Here is a 27,941-nt window from a genome sequence, read left to right as displayed (position 1 = left end):
CAAAGCAAAAAGCATGAATTATTAATAACAATAGTTTATTGTAAGACTATTTTGCAAACAAATATTTTAGTTTTTATTATTTTTTATTTTCAATGTCTTTTTACGTGACTTGATTCTAATGTATTTCTAATTTAAATTTTATAACTCACAAAATAACAATAAAAAAAAGTTATTTTTTTGAGCCGACGTTTTATGCTAATTAACTCTTTAAAAGTTTCATTACAGATTTCAGCTGTGACTCAGCGGTGAAACTGTCCACACAACGGCGCCAGAAACCTGGAACTCTTTCCCCTCCACGTCTATTTTTATCTGAACCCGCCGGGTGTCGGGTTCCACCGGCGGCTCTAACCCTCCTCTCTGCCCCGGCAGCCTCGCCATGTTGTCGGCTTAAACCTGCTGTCAAAGTTTCCTGATTTTATTGAACAGTAAGTTTGCTGTCGCCGGTGACACCTGTCAAAGCACCGACATGTCGAGTGTCTCCTACCACATCTCCAACCTGCTGGAGAAAATGACATCTGCTGACAAAGACTTCAGGTAAGCTGCAGCTCTGACAGTGAGATGACACTTTTCAGTCCTGACTCATGTCAACTGTGACATTTTACTACACAGAGAGGCTTTTCTGTCTTCTTTATCAACTTTATTTCATTTCTAAACACACTGGAGGCCTGCTGTTAATCAACACTGCAACTTTGAGGATCATTTTGTTTCCCTAGAAATTATTTTCTCTCAAAATGGACAAAATCAGTAAAAAATATGAATTTTTAATGTTTTATTAACAGACCAAGACGGTGATTTCAGCAAACAGTACAAAACACAAATGTATTCAGTTTACTGTCAAGCCAATAAAAACAAACATCAGAGCCTCCATTTTGAGAAGCAGGAAACAGCGAATCTGACCTTTTTTTTTTTTTTAAATCACTTTAAGATGACTAATACAAGTAATAATAATAATAATAATAATAATAACTTTATTTCTATAGCACTCTTAAGAACAGCGTTCACAAAGTGGTTCGATAGGTAAAACATGCAACACAGACAAACAAGATATAGGAGACAAGTCAGAGCAGTCAATTTAAAATAATTAGTAACAATGATAATAAGCTAAATGAATAATTTGCTAGATTAGCAATCATAACGAGGGAAGTAGGCAGTTTGAAAATTAAAGAACAAGATTGAGGAATAAAACTAGAAACCAAAAAATAAAGAGAATTAAAGAATTAGAGAGACAACATCACACTAAAGAACAAGGCAGCTAAAAGTAAAATAAAACCAGAGAGAACATCTAAAATAAACAGGACACAATACAGAATAAAACACTAAAACTAATTAAAGCTAAAAGTAAACTTAACATAAAAGCAAGTCTATAAAAGTGGGTTTTAAGAAGAGATTTAAAGAAGTCACTGACTCTGCAGGTCTGATCTCCTCAGGCAGGTGGTTCCAAAGTGGAGGTCCTGATGGAGAACGCTCGTTCATCTTTAGATTGAAGCCTTGACTTTGGAACGACCAGAAGGATCCACCTGAGGATCTGAAACTACCAGCAGGCTCATACGGGGTCAACAGATCACAAATGTAGCTGGGGCGAGACCCTGGAGAGCTTTAAAAGTGATCAGTAAAATCTTAAAATCAATTCTAAAACAAGCAGGGAGCCGGTGGAGGGAAGCCAGGATAGGTGTGATGTTGGAGGCGACAGAGGAGCGTTACTCTCCAAATATTCCCCAACTGCATGTTTGTTGTGTCTGTTTAAGAAACTTCACTCTTAGTCCTTGGAAGTTTACTGTAGTGGTGGTCTGACCAACACAGAGCATGAGTCTGTGAAGGTACGCCCACCCAGAACATTTGCTGAGTCCACATTTTGTAGGGATATCAGAGAGTAGGGAGGGGGCCGTATGTAAATAAAGCGGTGAATAATGGTTAGTTTGGTTACTAATCAGATGCAAAATGCATCTGTCTGCCAGAGGGGGTCTGACAGACAGTAACAAATAACAAAACATGAGAGAATTGTGGATAACCATGGGAAATGGAATGAAGGAGTGACACTGGAAGGTATCTGTAGCAAAGGTGTGCTGTTTTCTTCATCATGTTGCATGTGCAGGTTCATGGCCACCAATGACCTGATGCTGGAGCTGCAGAAGGACAGCATTAAACTGGACGAGGACAGTGAGAGGAAAGTGGTGATCATGTTGCTCAAACTGCTGGAGGACAAGAACGGAGAGGTGCAGAACCTGGCTGTGAAATGGTAAAACTTACAAACCATTCAAACTATTCTGCTGTGTTTCATTTGCTGTTTTTTTTTTTAACACAAATGATGCGAATCACCAGAGAAATCCTGTACTTCTGCACCTTTTTCAGCTTCACTCTAGTCTGCAGCTGCACAGCAAACTGACATGAAGTGTAATGATATTTTAACAGTGCTTTATCTGAAATTACTGTGGTCCTTTTGTCTGTTCTTAAACAGGCATTTTTTAAATTCTTTTTCAATAAAACCAGCTGTTGAAGATGAAAATTTAAATTACACAGTAAATTTGCTTCAGTTATGTTGTGTGAACACATTGTAAGTTACTGTTCATGTCTTGCAATGTCCTGAAAAGGTTTAACTAATAGAAAAAATGACTGAAGTAGTGCTACAAAGATTAATTAATGGATTATTCTGATAAAGAATGAATAATCTGGGGTTTCCTCCAGTTATGAACAACTGAACTGACTTTTCTTGAGGCCTCAGACTTGAAAGTTTAAAGAAACTAAACACACCTACATAGCTTTTTTTAACGGTTTGAATGTGATCAATTCAAATTCAGTTCAGCACAGCAGATCACATATTCATTTACCCCAAGTGGTGCTAAAAAATAAGTCACTTGATTGGTTGATGACAAAATATGAGTCACTTCATTTGCCAAAAAACTCACAATGTAAGAGAAAAGTTTTATTAATCCTGCACAAAGTCATTAATTGAACCGAATATATTGAAGTGACGTGTCAGTTCTCAGACCTTCATCAGGAAAAAAACTTTCAAAAACACAATACAGCAACAACTACAGAATAAATGTCAACAACATGCTGGTTTATTCCTTTCCTACATCTTACATTAGAGTAAGTGAAATATCCTTGGGTTGTGGACTGGTGGTTGGTCAAACCAGCAGATTAAAGCTGTCACTTTGAGCTTTGTGAACCATTTTGAATAATAAGAAAATAACCATTAGTTTCATCCATAGACTGAAGTATGACATAGGTGTGTTTGATTTTCAGTCTGGCCCCTCTGGTGAGTAAAGTGAAGGAGCCTCAGGTGGAGACGATGGTGGACACGCTGTGTTCCAACATGACGTCGGACAAGGAGCAGCTGAGAGACATTTCCAGCATGGGACTGAAGACTGTTATCGCTGAGCTGCCGCTGTCTTCATCAGGTGAGGGCTGACTGCTGTCTCAGAGCAGGTGATGATCAGCTTCTCATGGCAGCTTTTGAGCTCACATTAAAGTCAAACAGTTAGCAGGAAACTGTCGCCATAAATGCTTCCTGTGATTGTTGGTAACAGGAAAGCAAAATGTTCATTAGACATTCACTCAGGTTTCACTGTAACTTGTTCACTAGCCAAGTTGTGTGTTTGTGAGGGATTGCCCTCAAACTTTGGGGGTGGGGAGGGGTGGTGGTGGTGGTGGTGGTGGTGGTAGGTGGGTGGGGTGGAGGGGTGTTGCTTCTCCAAGCAAAGGCGTTCAAGTATCTTGGGATCTTGTTCATGAGTGATGGAAAAACGGAGCTAGAGATGGATAGGCAGCTTGGTGCAGCGTCAGCAGTAATGAAGGCGTATCAAACCGTCGTGGTGAAGAGGGAGCTGAGCCACAAGGAGAAGTTCTCAGTTTACTGTTCATCTACGTTCCAACCCTCACCTATGGTCATGAGCTCTGGGTAGTGACCCAGAGAACAAGACTGTGGATACAAGCGTCTGAAATGAGCTTCCTCTGTAGGGTGTCTGGACTCAGCCTTAGAGATAGGGGGAGAAGCTCAGACATCCAGAGGGAGCTCAGAGTAGAGCTGCTGATCCTTCACCTCTAAAGGAACCAGTTGAGGAGGTTTGGACATCTGATTCAGATCCTCCAGGGAGACTTCCTTTGGAGGTTTTCTGAACACATCCTCCTGGGAGGAGACCTCAGGATAGACCCAGAACTCGATGGAGGGATTATGTATCTCATCTGGCATGGGAACACCTCAGGATCCCCCAGGAAGAGCTGGAAAGTGTTGCTGTGAGGAGAACGTCTGGAATGATCTGCTTCGTCTGCTGCCTCCGCAACCGAACCCCAGATAAGCTGAAGAAGATGGATGTATGCATGGATGTATGGATGTATGGATGTATGGATGGCTGTATGGATGTATGTATGTATGGATGGATGGATGGATGTATGGATGGATGTATGGATGTATGGATGGATGGATGGATGGATGGATGTATGGATGGATGTATGGATGTATGGATGGATGTATGTATGTATGGATGGATGTATGGATGGATGGATGCCTGCCCTCACACTTTTCTGTAAATAAGAGGAAAATTCTCAGCTGTTTTTCTGTAGTACTGTAAACAGTTGGTAAACATATTTTGGCTTATCTTCAAGCTGTCTCTCCAGCTCTTCAAGGTTGTTTGTATTTGGAAGGATTTCACCATTATAGCTAAAACTTCAAGCTCCATAGTCATTGAATGACTGAAGTCCTGTTGCTCATACCTCTCCTGTTATGAAATCATTTGAGAAGGTTGTGAAGGAAATGTTCTTAAACACAGTGTCCCAAACCTGAACCTGTTCCAAGTGAAACTGTGTGCAAATTTCCATGCGTTCTTGAACATGTTTAGGCCCTCAAAAATGTGATTCTTTTGGGCAAAAAATAATTTCTTGCATTCCAGTAGGGTCCTACGCACTGTCAGTGCTTGGGTCCTAACAAGGCAGGCTAAGTACAAACTCTTGGGACTAGCTCAGAGTAGATGACCAACTACTGGGCAGGTGGTGAAACACTGAGGCCAGAAAGTGGGTATGAGTTGAGGCTGGCTAAGCTGGAGGAGGAGCAGCTGATTAGAGCAGAGGAGGTCAAGACAGGCATCCATCTATCTATTCATTTTCTTCCCCTCATCCAGGGTTTGGTCACAAAGCTTGTAAACAGGTCCAGGTGTGGGTTAAGCTGGAATAAATCCACTGATTCAACATTGATATTAAAATGCTCTTTCCAGTTCTAGAATACCCTTTCAAGGTCATGTCAAGTCTTCTAAAATCAGAGTCTGAAGGCTGAGAACAGCAGAGCATGTGCTTGTACTGCGACTTGTATTTACTGCCATGTGTTTCTGTGGGTTGACAGGTTTGACTCTGACTGTCAGTGTGTGTAAGAAGATTACCTCCCAGCTGATTGGTGCGATGGGGAAACAAGACGATGTGTCAGTTCAGTTGGAGGCCTTGGACATCCTGTCAGACATGTTGGGAAGGTAATAATGTGTCTGATTCACACAGGTGTGGTGTTGAGCCTTTGCATGCCCCACATCTGAAAACACCAACAAGCACAGTTCACTTAACTGCACTTAAAACAATTCTTTCAATAAAACCAGAATCAAAATAAAAACACATGATAATGATGTTTTCACTGATGGTTGTGTCTTTGTTTTCTCTGCAGACTGAGCGGTGCACTAGTCAGTTTTCATGGCTCTCTGCTCTCCAGCCTGCTGCCTCAGGTAAGAAACGCTCAGCCAGACAAACCTCAGCTGACACTGAAAGCACAATGCAGTTTTTGACTTTTACCTTGCAGTTGTGCCAGTTTGTGCTGAGGATCTCTGCACCAATTTATTTTGTTTTTGCAAAAAACTTTTCTCTTTATAATATATAAAAATCTGCATTACAGTGTTGACACAGGGTATTACTAAGCTTTCTCTCATATTATAATAATTTGTAGAATTATTCGGTTTTGTTTTGTTGATGTGATCCTTGTGGAGTCTAATACATGAGGATAGTAAAATACATCATTTCTGATTTTAACTCAATTTAATGCCTTGTTTTTTCGATCAACTAATCATGTTAGTTTTGGATACAATTGTGCTCTGAAATAACATGGAAATTTAGTGATAAGAATGGAAAAAAAAACTTATATAAAAAAATCTGAACTTATAACTTGTACAGATGGGAAAATATCATAATGTTCATTACAGCAGCAGTCAGAAACAAAATAGTCATAAAAGTAGCAGTTGTAGTAACTTTCTTCTAAGTATTAATACAAATTAAATATTAGATGATGATTAGCTGTAACATGTCATGATGAATTTCTTGCTATATAATATTTAATCATCATTTTTATTCAGTTAAAAGTAAAATATAGTTTGTTCTGTTAAAGAAATCCCTAGGCTGCATGATTACGGCCAAAATGATAAGTTGTGATCAGCATTGAGATCGTAATTATTTGTCATAATTATTCATTAACTTTAGGGAAAAACTATTTTGATTGCGTTTTTGAACAAAAGTAAACTGAGCACTGCTTTCATTTTCATGTGGTATTGAGAGACCCAATAAATACGTCACATGCAGGCTATAATTCACACCAGGCCTGCTGCTGTGCTCCGAGAAGCCTCTAGTTTCCAAAGAGTTACTGCAGCACAGCATTTCAGACAGGTGTGTGAATAAAATGACTTTGAAAAGAGTAAAATAAGGTGTTCAAATGTCAGATTTATCTAAGCTGAAACTAAGTGATTTCATCTACATGGACTGTTTTCTGTGAACAGAGTTTTCAATATCGCAGTTGATCATGTTCATTTAAATGTGCGAAGTCAAAAATCATGATCATGAATAATATTTTATTCATTGTGCAACCCTAGGAAGTATAGATTTATATTATCAAATTTGTAGTGATACCATAAATCTATTTTAAATAAAATGCATGTTATAATGACTGCAACGTACAAGTTTTCTACTTTTTCTTTGTAAGAATATTGTGTTACAGCATTGCGACCTGCAGCTACGTTTCATTTCACTGAATTTTATTTTGTCATCCTTCCCCTATCTTTTCAGCTGTCCATTCATTCACCCACTGTACATTATATATGTATCTACTCTTTTCTTCTTCACCTGACTGCACTGTTAGCTAACTAGCCCCAGAATGGCAGTCAGGAAGCGCTCCATCTTGGCTCTCGGTCACCTGGTGCCCTGCTGTAGCCCCGCCCTGTTCTCTCAGCTGACTGAACACCTGCTGACAGAGCTCTCTAAGGGCCCGCCCACTTCAAACACGAGGACGTACATCCAGTGTCTGGCGACCGTTAGCCGGCAGGGCGGCCACAGAGTCGGTGAGATCTGTCATCGCATTTATGCTGCGTTTAGAGTTAAATTCAGTAAAGTTAATTACCATGCTCTTAATTGACCTTTTTGACCCCCTGAATAACTCTGATCCATTTATTATGAGGTATTTATATAGCTGCAAAAAATTAGCCTCAGCTGTACTTTGTCTTCAGTGCTAATTGGCAAATGTTGGCATGGTTACCTACAGCACTAAGGAGGTAAACATTATACCTGTTTTGCTTCAGGATGTTAGCATTGTTATTGTGAGCTTGTTAGCACATAAGTTGATGTTCACACGTCTGCTTATTTACCGATAATCCCTAAATGCATTACATGCAGGTGCTTTTAGCAACCATGCTAGCTATGCTGCTGAGCACAGAGAAGCCTCTAGATTCCAACCAGCAAACTAGACAGGGATGTGACTGAAAATTACTTTAAAAAGAGTGAAGTCAGCCATTCTAATATCAGATGAAGACAAGTGAATTTGTGTTTATTTGTTACCACAGTAGAGCACGTTAGCGGAGCAGTTAGCATGTTTTGTTTCACATGTGTCTTTGTGGGATTTAGTGCAGCTCAACTGCAGATGTTTTTCTTCTGGTCTAAAGGTGAGCATTTAGAGAAGCTGATCCCCATGGTCGTGAAGTTCACTGGTGTGGAGGACGATGAACTCAGAGAGTATTGTTTCCAGGCCTTTGAAGCCTTTATACGCAGGTACACACAAACAGTCATGCTTCAGAGGACATTACGTTGACTTTCATTTATTTCCTGCAGATATGTCTTCACCATAGCCATAACCCCAACTTCTCTACCCCCAACCATCCTTTCCTCAACTTTAACCAGCTTTTTATTTAAAGTTGTAATGATTTACATTATGGGACCAATGTGATGGTGTAAACTGATTCAGTCCTTGCATTGTTCCTGTCCTCGTACTTTCCTGCTCTGTCACTCATGTTACATCTGTGTGGTTGTCAGGTGTCCAAAGGAGATGTCGCCTCACGTTGCCACGGTGACCCAGCTTTGTCTCAAGTTCATGACCTTTGACCCTAACTATAACTATGATGACACTGAGGAAGAGGAAGACAGCATGGACATAGAGGACGGACTCGATGAAGGTTTGTGAGATCTGTCCGTCCGCCTGCTTGATCTGTAACAAACCTTCTGCAGGAACAAATAGTCTTCTACAGTATCTCCAAACAGCTTCACTTCACAGACAAAACATTTAAAACACAAGGACGAGGCTCCTGATGGGAAAACATCTGTAATTATTACTGGGGAGGCTGTGACGGTAAAACCTCACCTTCCCCAGAAGACACAAATCCAAATCCACTGCACTTTGATGTAACTTTTGACTGACATATACGTTTATACAGATAAATCAAGCTGCTACAATTTATTAGTTGTCAGCTTTTAAATTAATCATCAATTATAACAGTATTAATAAAAAAGAAATGTCAAATTTTCTGATTCCAGTTTATTTTCTGATTTTCTTTCTCCAGGCATAGATGACTCCTTTACTAATGTAATGTAATGTGACATGCAGTGGAAAAACGTTTTTTAAGAGTGCTGCACAAAATGTCACTTTTTCCATCAGAATTTCTGTCTTTATGTCTCAAAAAACAACTTTTCAAATGATCATTTCAACCTGCAAGTTGCTCTTTAAGGCTGTTAAAAACAGTTTTAAACACATAAAGATTATTATAAGTAGTTTGAAGGAAGCATTTTGAGAAGCGTTTGTTGTACTTAATATGTGAAGTAACTGCTGTCTCGTCTCATATATTGACTCCACCCAGAATCAGATGACGAGTACAGCGACGATGACGATATGAGCTGGAAGGTGCGTCGCTCCTCCATCAAGTGTCTGGAGGCGTTGATAAGTACTCGCCGAGACCTTCTCCTGTCGTTCTACTCCTCGATCTGCCCCACACTGCTGACCCGCTTCAAGGAGCGTGAGGAGAACGTGAGGGCTGACGTCTTTGCAGCTTTTTCCACGCTGCTGAGACAAACTCGAGTGGGATCGAGTCACCATGGCCTCATTCTGGCCGGTTCAGATGCCGGGGCGTGCAGGGAGGAGGAGCCGGCCGTCACCTTACTGAAGAAACAGGTACCGACTGGAGGCATCAGCAGGTCCAAAGCCTCTTAAAAAGCACTGAAGTTGACTTTCATTACAAAGAAGCCTGAGAAGCAGCAGAAACATTTTAAATTACATTTCAAAAATCTTAAATGTCATTTACAGATATGTCTAAACTGTTGTAAATAACATTTTTTACCTTTTTTTTTTTAGATAAAATCATCAGATGTTATATATGTATATAAGTATGTGTATATATATATATATATATATATATATATATATATATATATATATATATACATACACATATATATATAAAAAAATATACACACATATATAAATAAGTATATTATATATAAGTTTATTTTAATTTCTTTTCTGATGTTTTTTTTTCTATATTTGGGTCTTACAGGGCGTTAAAGAGACTTCAGGTCAACTATTTAAAATGAATATGGACCATTAATAATCGGTCGCCAGTGGATTGGGGCACACTCCGTTTTGCAGAATTTACCAGTATCCAACACCCTCACACCTCTAGTTGGAAAACCAAATGTATAGTCTACAACATGGCCTCCAGTTTAGCTCTCCAGGCTGCTGGGAAATCTGTTTGCAGGGATAAAGGGTTAGTTGTGTAAATGTTTGTGTGTGTCCAGGTGCCAGCGATCGTGAAGGCGATCCACAGGCAGCTGAAGGAGAAGAGCATTAAATCTCGACAAGGCTGCTTCTGTCTCCTCACTGAGCTGGCACACACCGTACCTGGAGCCCTGGAAGAGCACATCCCTGCGCTAATACCTGGTACACAAACAGACACACACTAACACATCATCAAACGTAAGGTTTAACCCTCACACAGCCCTTTGAAGCTGTGTCGGAAAGTGGCCTCACTCCTTTGGTATAAGACTTTCTATCTGGTGTCCCAGTAGCTCAACAGGTTGAGCGGGCCTCCCTTAAACAGGGGCTATAGTCCCCTGTGCAGCGGCCATGGGTTCAAATCCAGCCCATGGCCCTTTGTTGCAGGTCATTCCCCCATTCTTCTCCCCACTTTCCTGTCTTCATCTCTCTACTATCCTGTGAATAAAGCTGAAAGGCAAAAACAAGACTTGCTATCTCTTCCCAACATCTATTTATCTTTTTATCTTAAGCTGCTTCATCTTCTCTTCCCTGCTTTCTTCTCTTCCATCTTTCTTTTTGTTTTTTCGTCTTCCTCCTCCCCCTCCCTCCAGGCATTGTCTTCTCTCTGACAGACAAGTCCACCTCCTCTACAATGAGGATTGATGCTCTCACCTTCTTCCACGTCCTGCTGCTCTCCCACCCTCCTCAAGCCTTTCAGCCCCACATGCAGGTTCTTCAAACTTATTTTCATGCTTTGCTTTTGGATTTTTGCACTGGGATGCTAAAATGTGCTTATTTCATATTTTTTTCTGTGATTTTTTTCTGTTTATTTTTGTTATCATGAGCTAGAGGATCCCATGCTGCTTCAGAGCTAGGCTAAACCAGCAACCTCCTTCCCTTTTCTCTTAACTGTCACCTCCCCTTCAACTGCTGCGCTGCCAAATTTAACCTGCTGCATTCTTCTCCCACTTCTCCTCCCTCTACTCAAAGCAATGCAGTTTGCACATAGTGAAAGAGAGAAGTTTACAGATTATTTTCTCATGTCCACGCTCCTCTAAGAGCACCCACACACATACACATACATGTACACACACACTAAGATGATATATTTTGATAAATAGCTAGGTCTTTTTAAGAGGCAGGTGTTCCCAGTTTCCTCAAAAAGGCCTTTTAGTCCTTTTGACCAAATAGCTGTTAAAAGCAGCTTTTAGTAACTGTGTAAAGACATTTTTTGGTCACCTTTGTGGTGCTCTCTGCAGGTGCTGCTGCCTCCGGTGGTGGCATGCGTTGAGGACACTTTCTATAAGATCACCTCGGAGGCTCTGCTGGTCACCCAGCAGCTGGTCAGAGTGATCAGGCCTCAGGGACAAGCTGCCGCTGCTGGAGGATTCGACCCCAAACCATTCGTCAGGGAGGTACGATAGCTCAGGGCTGTTCCTCTGATCTTAAGGCAGCAGAGGCAATGTGATGCTCTGGGAAATGTTCTGCTGTGAAATCTTGAGTCCTGCAATCATTTGAATTTACTTTGAAACGTAACATCCTCCTAAACATTGCTGCAGACCCACTAGATGGGTCAGGTGGTAGAGCGGTCCAGTCACCTGCCCCTCCAGAGGTCAAAGTGGGGCAAGACACTGAACCTGAAGTTTCTCCAGATGGCCTACAAGCATGTCCACCTCTTCATGGCAGCGATACTCCCTAGTATGTGTTTGAGGATAACAAAGATTACAACATGGGCCTAAAGGATCTGCTGCTAAGGTCTTGGCCCCTGATACCATACCTTCAGAGGTCTGTTAAGTCTAGGCCTCGACAGGTCACAAATATTTTGGTGGTACAAGAAAGACCTACACAGTGTTAGACAGGTGGTTTTAGTGGTGTGGCTGATATGTATAAGGAGTAAACGTGTTGGACAGCAGTTGTATAAACCTGCTGCCACCATCCTCCCTGTGGCTGAGTAGGACTCAGATCTCTCTGGCCACCAGGTGCATATGTGGACAAAATGTTGGTGTCCTTCTGTTGAAGAAAGAAAAACCCACAGTGGTCACTGAAATAACTTGAATCTGACAAAAGTAATAAATAAAAATGTACTGAAAATTAGCTAATGAAAATCAGACAGTGCTTTTGAACTGTGATTCAACAGAATCATTTAACAAAAAACAAAAAACTAATGAAGCTGGACAAAAATGATGGTACCCCTACAAAAAATTGAAAATAATTTGACCGTAGGGACATGTTAAACTAAGGTGTGTCTTCAAACTTGTAATCAGTCAGTCGGCCTATTTAAAGGCTGAGCTGTTTGGTATCATGGTGTGTACCGCACTGAACATGGACCAGAGGAAGCTAAGGAGAGAGTTGTCTCAGGAGATTAGAAAGAAAATTATAGACCAGCATGTTAAAAGTAAAGGCTAGAAGACCATCTCCAAGCAGCTTGATGTTCCTGTGACTACAGTTGCACATATTATTCAGATGTGAACGGTCACCAAAGATCTCAGAACAACTTCCAGAGAGATTAGAGGTGAACTCCAAGGTCAAATACATCAGATCACACCATCCGTCGTTGTTTGAGCCAAAGTGGACTTAATGAAAGATGACTGAAGACGACACCACTGTTGAAAGGAAATCATAAAGAAGCCAGACTGGAAGTTGCCAAAATGCATACTGACGAGCCACAAAGCTTCTGGGAGAATGTCCTATGGACAGATGAGACAAAACTGGAACTTTTTGGTCAAGGCACATCAGCTCTATGTTCACAGATGCAAAAATGAAGCACAAAGAAAAGAACACTGTCCCTACTGTGGAACGTGGAGGAGGCTCCAACATCTTAATGACCCAAAACACACAGCTAAAAACATCCAGGAATGAGAACAAAACATTGGACTATTGTGAAGTGGCCTCTATGAGCCCTGATCTAAATCCTATTGAACATCTGTGGAAGGAGCTGAAACATGGTGTCTGGAGAAGGAACCTTCAAACCTGAGACAACTGGAGCAGTCTGCTGATGAGGAGTGGACCAGAATACCTGCTGAGAGGTGCAGAAGTCTCACTGACAGTTACACAAATGGTTGGATTGCAGTGATTGCCTCAAAAGGTTGTGCAACAAAATATTAAGTTAAGGATACCATCATTTTTGTCCAGGCCTGTTTCATTCATTTGGGTTTTTTTTTTCTTTAAAAAATTATTCCGTTGAACCAGAATTCAAAAGCAATGTCTGATTTTCATTGTTAAATTTCAGTACATTTTTATTTATTATTACTTTTGTCAGTTTCAAGTTATTTCAGTGACCATTGTGGGTTTTTCTTTCTTGAAGCAAAGGATACCAACATTTTGTCCACGTGTGATTTTTGTAAACAGAAAGGTGAACTTGCCCTCTCAGATCTTTTCATGGATTGCTCTCAAACACAGGAAAAGGATTTAAATTATTAATTCTGAAAAAAGAAAGATTTAAAAAATGCTACATTTTCTTGTATAATGTAACAGCACTACAGTTTATATTGTATTTAATTTATCCTTCTTCTTTTTTGTAATTTTTCCCTCATTTGACTGATTTGTGTTTTTTTGTTTCTTCTTGTTACCTGTTCATCACATTTTGTTTCCCCAAGGCGTTTTCAGTAACAATGAAAAGGCTCAAAGCCACGGACATCGACCAGGAGGTGAAGGAGAGGGCTATTTCCTGCATGGGTCACATGGTGTGTCACCTTGGTGACCACCTGGGGGCGGAGCTGCAGGGTGTTCTGGCGATCTTTCTGGAGAGATTAAAGAATGAAATCACAAGACTGACAGCAGTTCGGACCATCACTCTCATATCTGCTTCTCCGTTAAAGGTTCAGTCTGTCCTTTTTTAATGGCACCTTTTTTATTGACTTGTATTTTTAATCTGACATTAACTGTCTTTCCTGTCCAGACTGACCTGACATCCATCCTGCCAGAAGCCTTGTCTGTGTTGGGATCTTTCTTGCGGAAGAACCAGCGGGCTCTGAAGCTTGGAACACTGGCATGTCTGACTGCACTGGTCACCCATCATGCTGCCAGCATCAAACCGGCAGCCCTGGAGCCTGTTTTAAGCGAGTTACCTGCTCTGGTGGATGAAACTGACATGCATGTATCACAGGTACTCCTCTGAACTCAACACAGACACACTTTAATTACACTCCCTCCACTGTGTGCACATCAATGATGACAAAAACGTTTCTTAATTTGTCTCAAGTTCCTGAATAGACATAGATATGCTCACCTGCAAACTAGAAAACAGATGGACATTTGAAATATTTTAAACTTGTTATTTTAGTAACAGAAGACATTTAGAAAGTGTTGGTGAGTGGATGAAATACAGACAGTTCACACCAGGAGCAATGAACCTTTCTTTGCAGTACATTGTTGCCATGAATGCAGCGATGGATGGATGGTGGAGAAATATCCTGCTAACTTAAACACAGCTCAATCACCTTTCCAAGTGCTGTCCAAGGTGCAATCCAAATGTTATGACACTCTGCCTCTAAAAATCCTAAACCTTTGTCTGTGTGATTATCCATATTACCATACTATGTAGTATGCCAGATAAAGACATAGTACCCGGATGTTCTACTGCATCCAATCAGATTTTGCGGTTTTCAAGCCAGTACACTTTTCTGGCCGTTCTGAAACCCAATCTTCTGCAGTTTCGTTACATACAGTGCGATATCTTGCACAAGCATAACCAAGTGTTAGCAGCCAAGAACCCAACTACAGACTGCGACAGTCAAAGTTCAGGCCGTAATATTATGACAAGGTAATATCTCGCAGGTGTATGCATACTGCATGAAACAGTGTGTACTTTGTGGGGCGGGCTGTAGTAGGTACTGAATGTAAAAAAATAAATACAAATTTGTGATTTTAAGCACAGCTATACCTGATTTAACTTTGGCCGCCTGTTGAAATAGTCTCCCCGTGCAGCACTTTGCTTTTTCATCCCTTGTGATGCTCTCTGGTCCTGTGTGTAAACATGTCAAACACCATCTGGGATGAGCACTGAATCTCCTAAACTGTGTCAAAACAGTGAAAACTTGAATTTCATTTTGGGAAAGAGGAAGATTTCAGGTAACCAAATCTGAGTGGAATAGGGCAGGTGTGGAGCAACGATTGTGTTGTTGTGGAAAAATATCCTGTGTGCAATCTCTATGCTGCGACAGCCTGCACAACACATTGTTCCACCTACATGCTCCTGCTCCACAGTTCAGCTCACTTCCTGATGCCCAACCCTGTAAATGTTGAAGAACACAATCAGCATGATCCTGGTGCTCCTGACCTGATGCACCTTCTTCAGTCTTGGAGACTCTTCCTCTATGCAGAATACAGTTTCTTCCCTCACGGTACCTGCAGACCCTCTAGTGATGATCCTTCACATGAAGTGTAGCTCATCCTGACTGTCACGGATTGTGATCTTTGCTCTCTGCTCCAACCTTAGCTCCACTGAGAAATCTCAGATTTGCACCTACCAGTGATCACAGAAATGCATGAAACACAGGTTCTGATGCTGCACATGTTGCAGCTGTGTGATGGTGGCATGTTCTGTGTATGTATATTTATCTGAACTATTTGATTGCACCACGTATGTAGATATTGTTATATGTTGTGGTATGTCCCTGTTTAGGTGTCCATCACCCTGCTGACCTGCATGGCCAAAGCCTGCCCCTCCTCTCTGGCTAAGATCAGCTCCTCTGTGCTTCCAGGAGTCTTCAGACTTGTACATTCTCCACTGCTGCAGGGCGGTGCTTTGGTTGCCATAGTGGACTTCCTGCAGGCACTGGTGCTGTCCAAAACCAGTAACCTGGGCTACAGGTAAGATGGTGTGTGATGGGGAGTCTCTCAAATGTCTTCCCTACAATCAAAAGAACAGGAAGAGTGTTCACTCAGGTCGACAGATTTCTAGTGGGAACGCTGCCAAGGGTCAAAGATAATTGCTAATGGCTTGTATTGTTCTTGTTGACCTACAAAGATTTTTAGTTGCTGATTTGATTCAGATAGCTTTCAATGGCAACAGCAATTCTTTTATGCCAATTTAAAAAAAAAAACTAATAATGCAAAAAAAATGCGTGTTTCCTTCCAGCTTGTAAACAGTTATTATCTCATCAAGTGACATGAAAACCTTCCAAAACTCACAAAGCTGCAATTTCTTTAGGTGATCAGAAGCCATTATATTGTGTAACAAGATAGTCCAGAATGTAAAACAGCGAACTGAAAGCTGATCAAAGTCACGTTTTCAGTGTGTGGACTTTACTCCGAGTCATTGTTATTTTTAAGAAATTAATGTCGAAGTGATTGCAGTCTTCAAGGGGAACTCCACAGATTTTATAGATCAACATCAGTTCACTAGTCACAGGGAGTACGACTCAGTGGAGTTCAGCTGTTGGAAAGTCTTCTGTGGCTCAGAAGGATCACTATGAAGTCTGAAAAAAACTTGTTTTTAAAGCAAAAGAGCTTTATGGCACAACCATACCTTGAACTAATCATCATTAGTGACCTATGATGGTGACAGGAAGCTGATCCACCATCCACTCTTGTCCAATAATTCTTCAGGACTCTTGGCTGCAGCCTCCAGAACTGGGCGGGGTTCAGAGTTGAACATACTGTCCTGTCCACTGTGACTTGATTGGTTTAAATTCTGAGTTTTGGTAGGGTTGAACCCTGATTTCATTGGTATGGACTTTGGTTTGGATAGGGTAAAACAACACAAGTTAATAAAATGAATAGAACTAACAATGCTACTCTAACAATGTTACTCAAATTAATTCCTACAGCTTTATTTTTATCTAAAAGGGATTGTGGCCACAATGTAGACCCTTGTTACAATACTCTTGACAGTGATGGAGTCAGACAAAGGCTGAAATACTGTACTTTAGTTCAAGTTTGAGGTTCTCGATCTTATGAATCTCCAATTTCTTCATGTTTGTGATAAACTAAAGGACTAAATGCTTCTGTATGGGGTGAGAAAATTCTCTTACTTTGTAGGTGAAACTATACAAAGGTTTACACAGTGCTTACACTGAGCTTACCATTAAACATCTACAGCAGTGAAAGGCAACATACACATTAATGCAGCAGTGATTTTAAAACCGTCATTTATCATAGTGACGCTGAGAGGAAACGTGTCAGTATAATGGGAGTTTTCATACTTTGGGTAAATTTGCACTAACTAATGTTTAATGTTCAACCAATCAGTGTTTAACTCCGCTTAAATTCAACGGGTAAACCAATCAAATCACGCTGGGGAAGAATAAATGTTCAACATATAACTCCTGCAGTTTTTTTTTCACTAGACCACAAGAGACAACATCTGTCAATCCTGGACCTGATTAACAAAGAGACTCCAGTAACAGTTTAACATACAATGTCAGGCTGATTTTAGTGCTTTTTTTCATCTGTATGACGTCAAACTAGGTGTAGATCTAAAAGCACCACCTAGACTTATTAAATCTGTACAGGACGAAAAGTAAAAATGTACAGTTTAAAACGGTGTGTGAGTTGTCTTTGTGACAGGTTTCTACTGATTGACACTTTTGTCTAGATGGAGAAAAACAAAATTTTTCTGCTTCTATGAATAAAAAAAGTTATTATAAATTCCTTAAACTCAGCTAGGCTCCCTCCTGCCTACCACAGCCTGTGATAGCAACCCTGAAACATCACTGATCAAACCATCTCAGTGTACATAATGCTGTGTGTTATCTATTCATGTATGGCTGCTGTCCTCTCCTCTCCAGCCAGCTGCTGAAGTCTCTCACAGAGCCGTTCCACAGCCCTCAGTCGCCTGCAGATGGCAGCGTTATCCACAGACAGTCGTACCACTCTGTTGCTCGCTGTGTGGCTGCTCTGTCCTCTGCTTCCCCTAAAGAGACTCCCAGCACCGTGGCCGGCCTCATCCAGGAGGTGGGTGAAAACCTTCATATTCTCTGCTTTGGTTACATCTGTACAAATCCACTATTTTATTTTTCAGATCTGTGAATGTGTGCCAAAGAAGTACAAATTTGAAGAATGATTTTTTAAATAATTTTTAGCAAGTCAGAGTCATGCCAGCATTACGGGTATAGAGAGTTAAAGAGCCCATATGGTGTCTTTCTGGGTTTTTTCCCATTTCCTTAAGTGTGTAAAATTTTTTTATGAATGTAAACAAGTCCAAAGTCCAAACCATTTTTTTCTGCCATAAAAAGACTGCTGCTGGCGTGCCTGAAACGCCTCATTTACAGTCCAGGTGTTCTTCAGGTGAAGGCAAAGACATGTGAGGCAGTAATTCGACTTTATATATAAAGAGATCCCAGACGTTTAGTAGTGATACACATATATGAGGCATTTTTTACATTGGCTATTCATTTTTTAAACAGAACTAAATTTAAATTGGGGCTGTTGGGAGCTGTGGCTGTGATGGTGATAAGTGACAACAAGAAGGATGATGATGTTGCTGTAACTTCTGTTCTAGTTAAAACCAGTGGTGGATAAAAGCCAATTGCATTTACTATAAATTTAAGTTCAATTTTCTACACTTACACTTCTGTATTTCCATGTTTTGCTAAGTTCTACTTTTCTTTCACTACATCTTGGAAGCAGTTATTGTACTGTACTAAACAACATTTTAAAGCTCTCCACGCCTCCTCTCCTCTCCTTTCCTCTCCTCCTCTCCTCTCCTCTCCTTTCCTCCTCTCCTCTCCTCTCCTCTCCTCTCCTCTCCTCTCCTCTCCTCTCCTCTCCTCTCCTCTCCTCTCCTCTCCTCTCCTCTCCTCTCCTCTCCTCTCCTCTCCTCTTCTTTCCTTTCCTCTCCTTTCCTCTCCTCTCCTCTCCTCTCCTCTCCTCTCCTCTCCTCTCCTCTCCTCTCCTCTCCTCTCCTCTCCTCTCTCTCCTCTCCTCTTCTTTCCTTTCCTTTCCTCTCCTCTCCTCTCCTCTCCTATCCTCTCCTCTCTCTCCTCTCCTCTTCTTTCCTTTCCTCCCCTCCCCTCCCCTCCCCTCCCCTCTCCCCTCCCCTCCCCTCTCCCCTCCCCTCCCCTCCCCTCCCCTCCCCTCTCCTCTCCTCTTCTTTCCTTTCCTCTCTCCTCTCCTCTCCTCTCTCCTCTCCTCTCCTCTCCTCTCCTCTCCTCTCCTCTCCTCTTCTTTCCTCTCCTCTCCTCTCCTCTCCTCTCCTCTCCTCTCCTCTCCTTTCCTCTCCTCCTCTCCTCTCCTCTCCTTTCCTCCTCTCCTCTCCTCTCCTCTCCTCTCCTTTCCTCCTCTCCTCTCCTCTCCTCTTCTTTCCTCTCCTCTCCTCTCCTCTCCTCTCCTCTCCTCTCCTCTCCTCTCCTCTCCTCTCCTCTCCTCTCCTTTCCTCTCCTCCTCTCCTCTCCTCTCCTCTCCTCTCCTCTCCTCTCCTCTCCTCTCCTCTCCTCTCCTCTCCTCTCCTCTCCTCTCCTCTCCTTTCCTCTCCTCTCCTCTCCTCTCCTCTCCTCTCCTCTCCTCTCCTCTCCTCTCCTCTCCTCTCCTCTCCTCAGGTAAAGAGTCCTGGTTCTCCAGAGCCAGCTCGTGTCCTCGCTCTGTTGTGTCTTGGGGAGGTTGGAAGGAGTGGCAGCCTGGGAGGGAGTAAGGAGGTGCAGGGAGTCATCTTGGATGCCTTCACCTCCACTAGTGAGGAGGTAAACGAGCTGTACAGAAGTCCAAGACTACAAAGTCAACATTAGTTTCATCTTCAGCTTATGTTAGTCATTTTCATGATTAATCGGTTAATTTATCAGTTTAAACTGCAGCAGTGACAGATATATCAGAGCAAACAGAACTTGATCAGCTGTCAATAATTGTCTGACAAACAAGAACACTACAGGGTTCACACTCGTCAGTTTCAGCAAAACCACGATCAAAACATGCTGGCAAAGAATTCAGGAGATGATGTTGAAACTCAACATCAAGTGGAAGAAAATCCCAGCAGCTTGACCAGCTCTCTGTACAGTCACTAAACACTAATGCTGTCAGCAAAATGTCTGATCCAGGCATCTAATTTCTGTTTGCTTTCACTTAGACTCAAAAATAAACATTTAAAGTGACTCATGTGTAAACTAGCTTTCTTTGGAAAGCTGCAGGGAGATCAGGGAAGTTAAACCCATTTCTCCAAAGCTTTACAATGGAGGTGGAGAGTGCAATGTTAGCATGACACCGAGAGCTACAATAATCATAAAAATACCAAGTTCAGCCTGTTTTTTCCTTTGATTTTTGCCTTTATTGACCATTGAGTGTTGTTTTGGACATGGTAGAGAGACCCCAAATCAGCAAAATGTCTGTGGATTATATAATCTGTCAGGGGGTCGGGGTCAGTTGCACCTTTTTCTGAATTCATGGAGGTCAGTAAATAACTTCACGTGTCTGTTGATTGTTGTATTATTGTATTTGTGGTTTAAGGTGAAGACAGCAGCCTCCTGCGCTTTAGGCAGCATGGCAGTCGGCAGCCTCAAAGACTACCTGCCCTTCCTGCTGAAGGAGATCTCAGCCCAGCCACGGAGACAATACCTGCTGCTACACTCCCTCAAAGAAGTCATCAGGTGAGTGTTCACTGGACTCTGGAGCTATGAATGTAATCTTCTCTTGTTACTCCACCAAGGAAAGTGGTGGAGTTAAGTGATGATTGGTCTGCACTGTGGGGCACCTAGGAAACATCAGTAAATGTGGCGTCCATCGATAAGCAGATGTTCAGACAGTGATGTGCTTTGCCTGTGACGAGGTGGGAGGTGACCTGATCAGAAAGTTGGTCACACCAGAGCTACCAGTGAAATATTTAGTCTGAAGTTGTTTCAGTTACACCAGCTCTCTTCCCTGTAGTGTCATAAGCACTGAAAGAACCATTAAACTTGTTGCCACCTAAATTTCTTTTTATTCTTGTGCAGCAAAAGTGGAAGTGCAACAAGTAAGTTAGTGAATCCACTGCATCATTTTAGCAGATATGTGATTCTTGTCTGTTGTAGTCCCACTTTAATATTAAGCTCATAAAACTCTTGCCAACTGCAGCTTTAGCAAATTTCCTTTAAAGTTTGCTCTCGTCCTACCGAATATCTTCTCCCTCTCTGCTCAGCGCCTGTCCAGCCTCTAGTCTCTCGCCACATGTGGAGTCTATCTGGGCCTTGCTGTTTCAGAACTGCGAGTGTCAGGAAGAAGGGACCAGGAACCTGGTGGCTGAATGTTTGGGAAAACTGACCTTAGGCAACCCTGCACAACTTCTTCCTCGACTTAAACAACAACTCAAAGCTGGTAGGATGGGTCAGGACCCGACACTTTGTGTCCCTCATAGAATGCTGTACAGTTTTAACCCTCTGCACCCCAAAACCTCCAAGTTGGTTTGAAAGGCATGTTGTATATACAGGGAGTCCTTGACTTATGTAGGAGTTCCATACCTACGGTGTGACGTAAGTCGATTTTCACCATAAGTCATAACTCCAGTGAAGAATGTAAACAAAGCCATTACATGTATCACGATATCGATCAGTTTACATGTTTGTACAACTGCAGTAACGACAAACAGTCATTAGCTCACACTGAAACACAACTCAGTAGGAAAATACCAGCAAAAATATAAACTGTACATCTGAATTACGCCTGGGAGCCATAATGAAGTTAGTGAATGTAGCATGATCCAATGTGGCGGCAAATGTAAACAAAGCCGTCTTATAGTGCCACGTGGCGACTGTACATGCAGTATTCATTCACTCTGCTCACCAGCTACTTCCACTGAACCAGTTCCGACGTAACGACAAAACGCCGTACGTTAAACCGATAATCATTTCCGATGTAACGGCAAAACAACATAAGTCGAGGATGTCATAAACTGAGGACCTCATATAGAAAGGTTGCCAAAATTACATAATATATCAGGAAAAAAGTGAAAACATTGAAAGATTTTCAGATGTGATGATCCTTGAACTTCTCATCTGTGTTGCACCATTAGGTCAGAAATCTAAGCTTAAATCACTTCATTCTACATGTCTTATTTAAAAATGCACCAAAAACAAAGTTTGTACCAGATTCTGTAAAACATCAGAACTGTTAGTCAAATCACTTCACTCAACAAACATTGGTGAACCAAATATGGATAATCTTAAGCCAGAAACATCTACAGGAAGGGAGGGAATAAAGGAGTATATTAATGGGTGGCTTGTGAATGATTTCAAAAAGTGCCATTTTTTTCAAACAAAATACAAAATTCCTAAGATATGGATCCCACCAACAGCTAAGCCTAAGCCAGCTAGCAGGGGATGTTCCTGCAACACTGACATTCCCATCCAGTTCAAATACTGTATCGTGTAAGAAAACATTTCCCTTTAATGTTAAAAAAAAAGCTTTAGGGGATTTTTAAAATTGTATTTCCACTTCTGTTCCTGTGAAGTTACAAGTTAACTAAGGCTTCATGTTCTGAGGATTCAGAGGATGTTTTAGGGATGTCGTCAGATGATGATTAAAAATGATGCAATGTGATAATTCTGGGTAAACAAAACTGTGATAAGTGAATGTTTTTTGGCATTTTTTGGACCTGGAAATACTTCTTCTAACACTGTACTTGTCCCTGTACAGGTTCTCCTCTGGCTCGCAGCACGGTGGTGACAGCAATCAAGTTTACTATTGTTGACCATCCTGCTCTCATAGACTCACTGCTGAAAGACTGCATAGGTAACACACACAGTCAGGAGCAACAGCACACTTCAAACATCAATCTAAACCTTATTTTAAAAGAGAGTCTTTTCTCAAAGTGTGCCTTCAAGTCCCAGTGACTCAGATTATCTAAGCTGCTGGCTGTATAAAGATGGAAACAAGAGCGGTTTTGAATCTGAGTGTGTTTGCGCTGGCTGTTGCTGTGTTGGCAGTGTCTGACTCCTACTACTAAAAAAATAAGCAAAGAGGTGGAGCATTAGTGGAGTTGAAGTGGGCCATGGACGGTCCTATGATGGTACCCACCTGTCACTCAAAACGGTCCTCAATTATGCATCACTTTAAGCTTTAATAGAACTTAAACAGGAGAGTTAAATAGAAATCATACTCTGTACAGTTGTCATTAATGGGGAAATGAGATAAAGAGACCCAAAGTGTTTTTGTCCCAAGCTGTAAACATGTTTTTTTGTGCATTATTTTGGACATTTTAACATGGAGGTCTCTGGGGTTTGACTCACTTTTAGATGCAGCCTCAAGTGGACATTTCAGGAACTGCAGCTTTTGACACTTCTGTGTTGGATTAATTTTTTAGCCCTTGAGGATTCTGTCTGAACACAACCTGTACACTCTGAGTGCACTTCATTAGAAGCAACATCCTAACACTGAGGCGAGCCTCTCTTTGGCTGAGTTGTTGATGAGATGTTGGAAACGTTCCTCTGAGATGCTGTTCCATGTTGTCCTGATTCATCACATTGTTTCTGCTGATCTGTCAGCTGCACATTCATGCTGAAAATCTACTGCTTCACCACATGCCCAAGTTGTCTGGACATGTGTTGACTGGGAAAGCCAAAAAGTTTACTGTTACCGTACATGGTGCATTATTCTGCTGGGATCAGCTGTTACAGGATGGTAAACTGTGGTCATAAAGGGATGCACACGGTTAGCAACAATACTTAGATAGGCTGTAGCATTCCAACCATGACTGCTTTCCAGATCATAAGATTTATTATTTGGCTTAAAGTGCATCCTACAGCTGCACTGTATCATGCAGTTTACATACAACTGGAACATACTGTTTTTTCATATCATCTAACAGGATGTTGTAGGACATCCGGGGATTTTTGGCATATCACATTTGACATATTTGGTATTGGGACATGCTAAATCATCTTCTGGCATACTGTATAGTATGATAGTATAGAAGTTTAAACACATCCCATGATCGTTGGTATTCAGTTGCCAGAGGTGTCCAACAAAACATCCCCCACCCCGTTACACCAACCTGTACTGTTGACACAAGGCACGTTGGCTGCCTGGATTTGTGCTGTCCATTTTGACCTACCATTTCTGGCCTTAGCAGTAATTGAGCATCATCCAACCAGGCTATGTTTTTCCATCTTCAGCTGACCAGTGTTGGTGAGGTTGTGCCCACTGCAGCCTCACTTCTGTGATCTTCTGCTGCTGGAGCCCATCTATCTTGAGGTTGCTGTGAGTCTGAGCTGCTTTTCTGCTCAGAACAATTGTAAAGAGTGGTTGTCTGAGTTACTGCCTTTGTGTCAGCTCCAACCAGTCAGACCTCTCTCATCAACAAGAAGGTTCCTTCACCAGAACGGTCACTCTCTAGACTGCTTTTTCACCAGTCTGGGTTAACTCCAGACTCTGTACATGAGGCAAATAAACTAATGTCCCGTTCTGCTGTTTAGAAGCCAGGGCACAAATACCTTCTGTTTATTCTCCATCAGTAACATCGTCTCTGTGTTACAGGAGACTTCCTGAAGACGCTGCAGGATGAGGACATCAATGTGCGCCGTGTTGCTTTGGTGATGTTTAACTCAGCGGCTCATAACAAACCATCTCTGATTCGTGGCCTCCTGGGAGCAGTACTGCCTCACCTCTACAAGGAGACCCAGATCAGAAAGGACCTCATCAGAGAAGTGGGTTGGCTGTTTGAGAAGCTGCAGGTGTTTGTTTGTGCTCTGTGCAGATGTATGACTCTGTATGTGCACTACAGGTGGAGATGGGTCCATTCAAACACACCGTGGATGATGGTTTGGATGTGCGTAAAGCAGCGTTTGAGTGTATGTACACGCTGCTGGACAGCTGCCTGGAGGGGCTGGACGTCCTGCAGTTCCTGGATCACGTCGAGGAAGGACTCAAAGACCACTATGATATCAGAGTGAGTACAAAACATGTAAAGAATACTTTTTTCAGATTTTTTTCTTCTCCTCAGTGTGAATAGGAAACAGAGCCTCACAAGCTCAATTTGCATTCTTGCATGATGAGTTTTCACTGAGATTTAAGTTGGGAGCAGATCTACTGCCTGGTCAAATACACAACAACTGACCCAAAACACTGAAACCTCACTATACATTATTTTTCATTTAGCTTCTATGATGACCATATAAAGCTTGTAGTAGCTGCTGCACCATGTAGTTTTTATCCTAAATTGTTTAATTAGACACAGATTTTGGCAGAGATTTTGGGATGAATTTTGACATTTTGAAAATTAGAAGAAAGATCAAAATCAAGTCCATTGAGTGACTCATTTATCCAATGAAGTCTGAGATGAGTTGAGAAGTTTCTACATCGATTGGTTGGTTGACCAAATCCTCAAAGACTAATCCATTATTTCTGGGTGTGGGTGGAGCACACTACCTCTGAGCACCCCTACGTTTACAACCTGATGGAGACTGCTAGGTCGAGCTTATTTAAGGTTTACTGCATGTTTATTTAAATGTTTATTTGCTTCAAACTAACTGACACCATGTCAAAACTGCATTTTGTTTAAACAGATGGCCAAATATCAAGTATAAACTTTGCAAACGGCAGTTTGCATTTCACAGCGCAGCAACCAAGTCATGCAGAGGTTGATCTAGAGATGTCCAGGTTGTTTTTCTCAGTGACAAATTGATTGAAGAGCACATAATATTCCAGTTGACCACGATTTTCTTTGGCTGACTGCAGCTGTCGTGTTAATGTCTGAATGAAGGAAAACTGTCAATAATCTAGTGACCACCGAAACTACAGTGAAAGTAGCAACACCTACAGCCTTCAAGTGTCTCGTATCATTTTCTCTCAGGTCCCACTCTCATGTTTTTTGTGTGTGTTTTGTAGATGTTGACCTTCCTGATGCTGGCCAGACTCGTCTCTCTGTGTCCTGCTGCTGTTCTCCAAAGACTGGACAGACTGGTGGAGCCACTTAAAGCTACGTGCACAACAAAAGTACTAAAACACACACACAGTCTGAGAGGTCAATTATTCATTTTCAAAACTGGATTCATTTGAATGCTGATACTTAACATATGAAACAGCAAAAACTACAGTCTGTTCAGAACTTGACTCACTGCTTTGTCTGCTTCTGCAGGAAATCAAGAATCCACAGTTTTTGCCATCATTGTCAAGATTCGACAAAAGATTAGTTTAATCATCTGAACCCCAAAACCTGCCCCACGTTTAAAATAGTAAACCAATAGTTAAAATCACATGATTTACAGGACGGAATCTGTGAAAACAAAGCATCGCTTCTGGCAGAAAATTTAAATATATCTCCGTTTAAAATTGCAAAAAATATAATTTAATAGAGCCAGAAACTATAAAAACAGGAAAAATATTTGGATTTTCAACTTTTTTAAAAGTACTTGAGCAACTTTGGATTGTATTTGGAAAAATATTGTGCTTGTTGAATCCATTTTTTTTCCATAAAATAAACAAAGAGATTCAACTTTAGTTTTTTGCTTTGGGATTTATAGCATTATAACTGCGTCTTTCCATAAAGGTGCAGGGCTTTCAACGACAGAGAGAGATCATAGAACTGTTGAGCCGCCTGCATGGAAAACAAAGTGTTACTAGAAGAAAATGACCAAACCTGTTTATTTTTCTTGTAAAATTTCTTTGTGGGTTCGTTTGCACTAAAGTCTCCGTTTCCTCTGACCACTTGCAGGTGAAGGCCGGCTCTGTGAAGCAGGAGTTCGAGAAGCAGGAGGAGCTGCGGCGCTCAGCCATGCGTGCCGTCGCCGCCCTGCTGGCCGTCCCTGAAGTGGAGAGGAGTCCCAGCATGGCCGACTTCGCTAACCAGATTAGATCCAACGCTGACATGGCGTCCATCTACCAGAGTGTCCAGGGAGGAGAGGGCGGGGGACCCACAGAGAGCATGGACATGAGCTAGACACTGGCTGACTGAGGACACGTTTTAATATGTTGTTTTTATAGATTTATGGCTGTTTAGTTACAGTAAAAAAAAAAAAAAAAACAGAAAAGCACCATGCAGTTAAAGTTTGTTATACAACGACAGCTTTATTTTGGAAGTTTTATTATGACTATGAAATATATCTTTTATGATAGACTTGATTTGAACTTACTCAAAAGGGATTTTTTTTCTTTTCAGTATGAACTGGGTTGAAATTCAAGTCAGTTCAAGATTTTCTGATGGATTTGTTTTAGCAAGCAACAGAAATTTGGTGCTACAGGAGTTTAAATGATTCAAACAGTTTATCTTTCCATCTGTTAACAACATGATTATGACTTTACCACAGACATCTCTATTTTCCACTCAACAAGGAAATGCGGTCAATGACTTGCAGCGTACGATAGCACAAAAACAATGTGACGCATTGATCTGTGTTAATAAGATAAGCACAATGTATTTTTAAAAGGTTTCTGAAAAGGTTGTAAGTTATAATGCTGGAGTTAGCACATTTCTATTAAATTTTCCCTGAAAAACCCTGTTGAAAAATTGTTTTATTTCTTATCATTACATGTATTATATGAGCAGTTGCACAAGGAACAATGCAGCAATTACAAATGACTCCTACATACAGCAACTTTCAAATATATGCAAATAAATAAATTGTAAATAACTAGATATAAATCTACAAACAGTATACTATCTACATCAATAAATTGGAATAAACAACATTATTATTCTTCACCAAATCTCAGACAGTTCTGCAGAAAAGTACAAAAAGATTCATGAAGGCAAAAAACAATGAGGAAAGATTAATTTTAAAAGGAAATTGGTTGAGGTCAGATACATATCCTGGAAGTCGACAACAAGAGGGACATAATCAGCAATGAACAATATTTGTGGATATTTCTTTTTGTGGGTATTCAATAGAGATGACAGTGAATGAGGATGTGGTTGACATCTTAACACCTGAGCATACACTGAACAAAAAACAGCAAAGACATGTTATTAACACTTTGATGCGCAACATGAGTCAAAAGTGACCCAAATCCAAAGGAAAATGGGTACCTCCTGACCCACACTACACACCAAAGGGTTAAAATACTAGATTACAAGTATCTATTTGCTGATCTATAGATGTTTTTTTTTTTTCCAGATGTTGACATTTTCTTGTCT

The 27,941-nt window shown here is 41.2% G+C and overlaps 1 protein-coding gene across 1 annotated transcript; it reads left to right on the top strand.

Annotated features, from left to right (window-relative positions):
• The first annotated feature begins 319 nt into the window (after positions 1–319).
• cand2 (cullin-associated and neddylation-dissociated 2 (putative)) lies at positions 320–27,304 on the top strand. Its single transcript, XM_023270046.3, has 24 exons — positions 320–534; positions 2,093–2,236; positions 3,244–3,398; positions 5,333–5,456; positions 5,642–5,699; positions 7,097–7,295; positions 7,893–7,998; positions 8,260–8,399; positions 9,078–9,388; positions 10,012–10,153; positions 10,582–10,700; positions 11,230–11,385; positions 13,567–13,788; positions 13,869–14,075; positions 15,594–15,781; positions 17,701–17,866; positions 19,450–19,590; positions 20,348–20,487; positions 21,015–21,190; positions 22,508–22,603; positions 24,347–24,516; positions 24,594–24,758; positions 25,697–25,804; positions 26,523–27,304. The coding sequence occupies exons 1-24, from the start codon at positions 467–469 to the stop codon at positions 26,745–26,747; spliced, it is 3,726 nt and encodes a 1,241-aa protein (XP_023125814.1). The 5' UTR covers positions 320–466; the 3' UTR covers positions 26,748–27,304.
• The last annotated feature ends 637 nt before the right edge of the window (positions 27,305–27,941 follow it).

Source organism: Amphiprion ocellaris, chromosome 5 (assembly GCF_022539595.1).
Source record: "Amphiprion ocellaris isolate individual 3 ecotype Okinawa chromosome 5, ASM2253959v1, whole genome shotgun sequence".
In the NCBI taxonomy this organism is placed as follows: domain Eukaryota; kingdom Metazoa; phylum Chordata; class Actinopteri; family Pomacentridae; genus Amphiprion; species Amphiprion ocellaris.
Note: the sequence above shows the minus strand (reverse complement) of the source record. Positions and strands in the feature narration are given on the sequence as shown.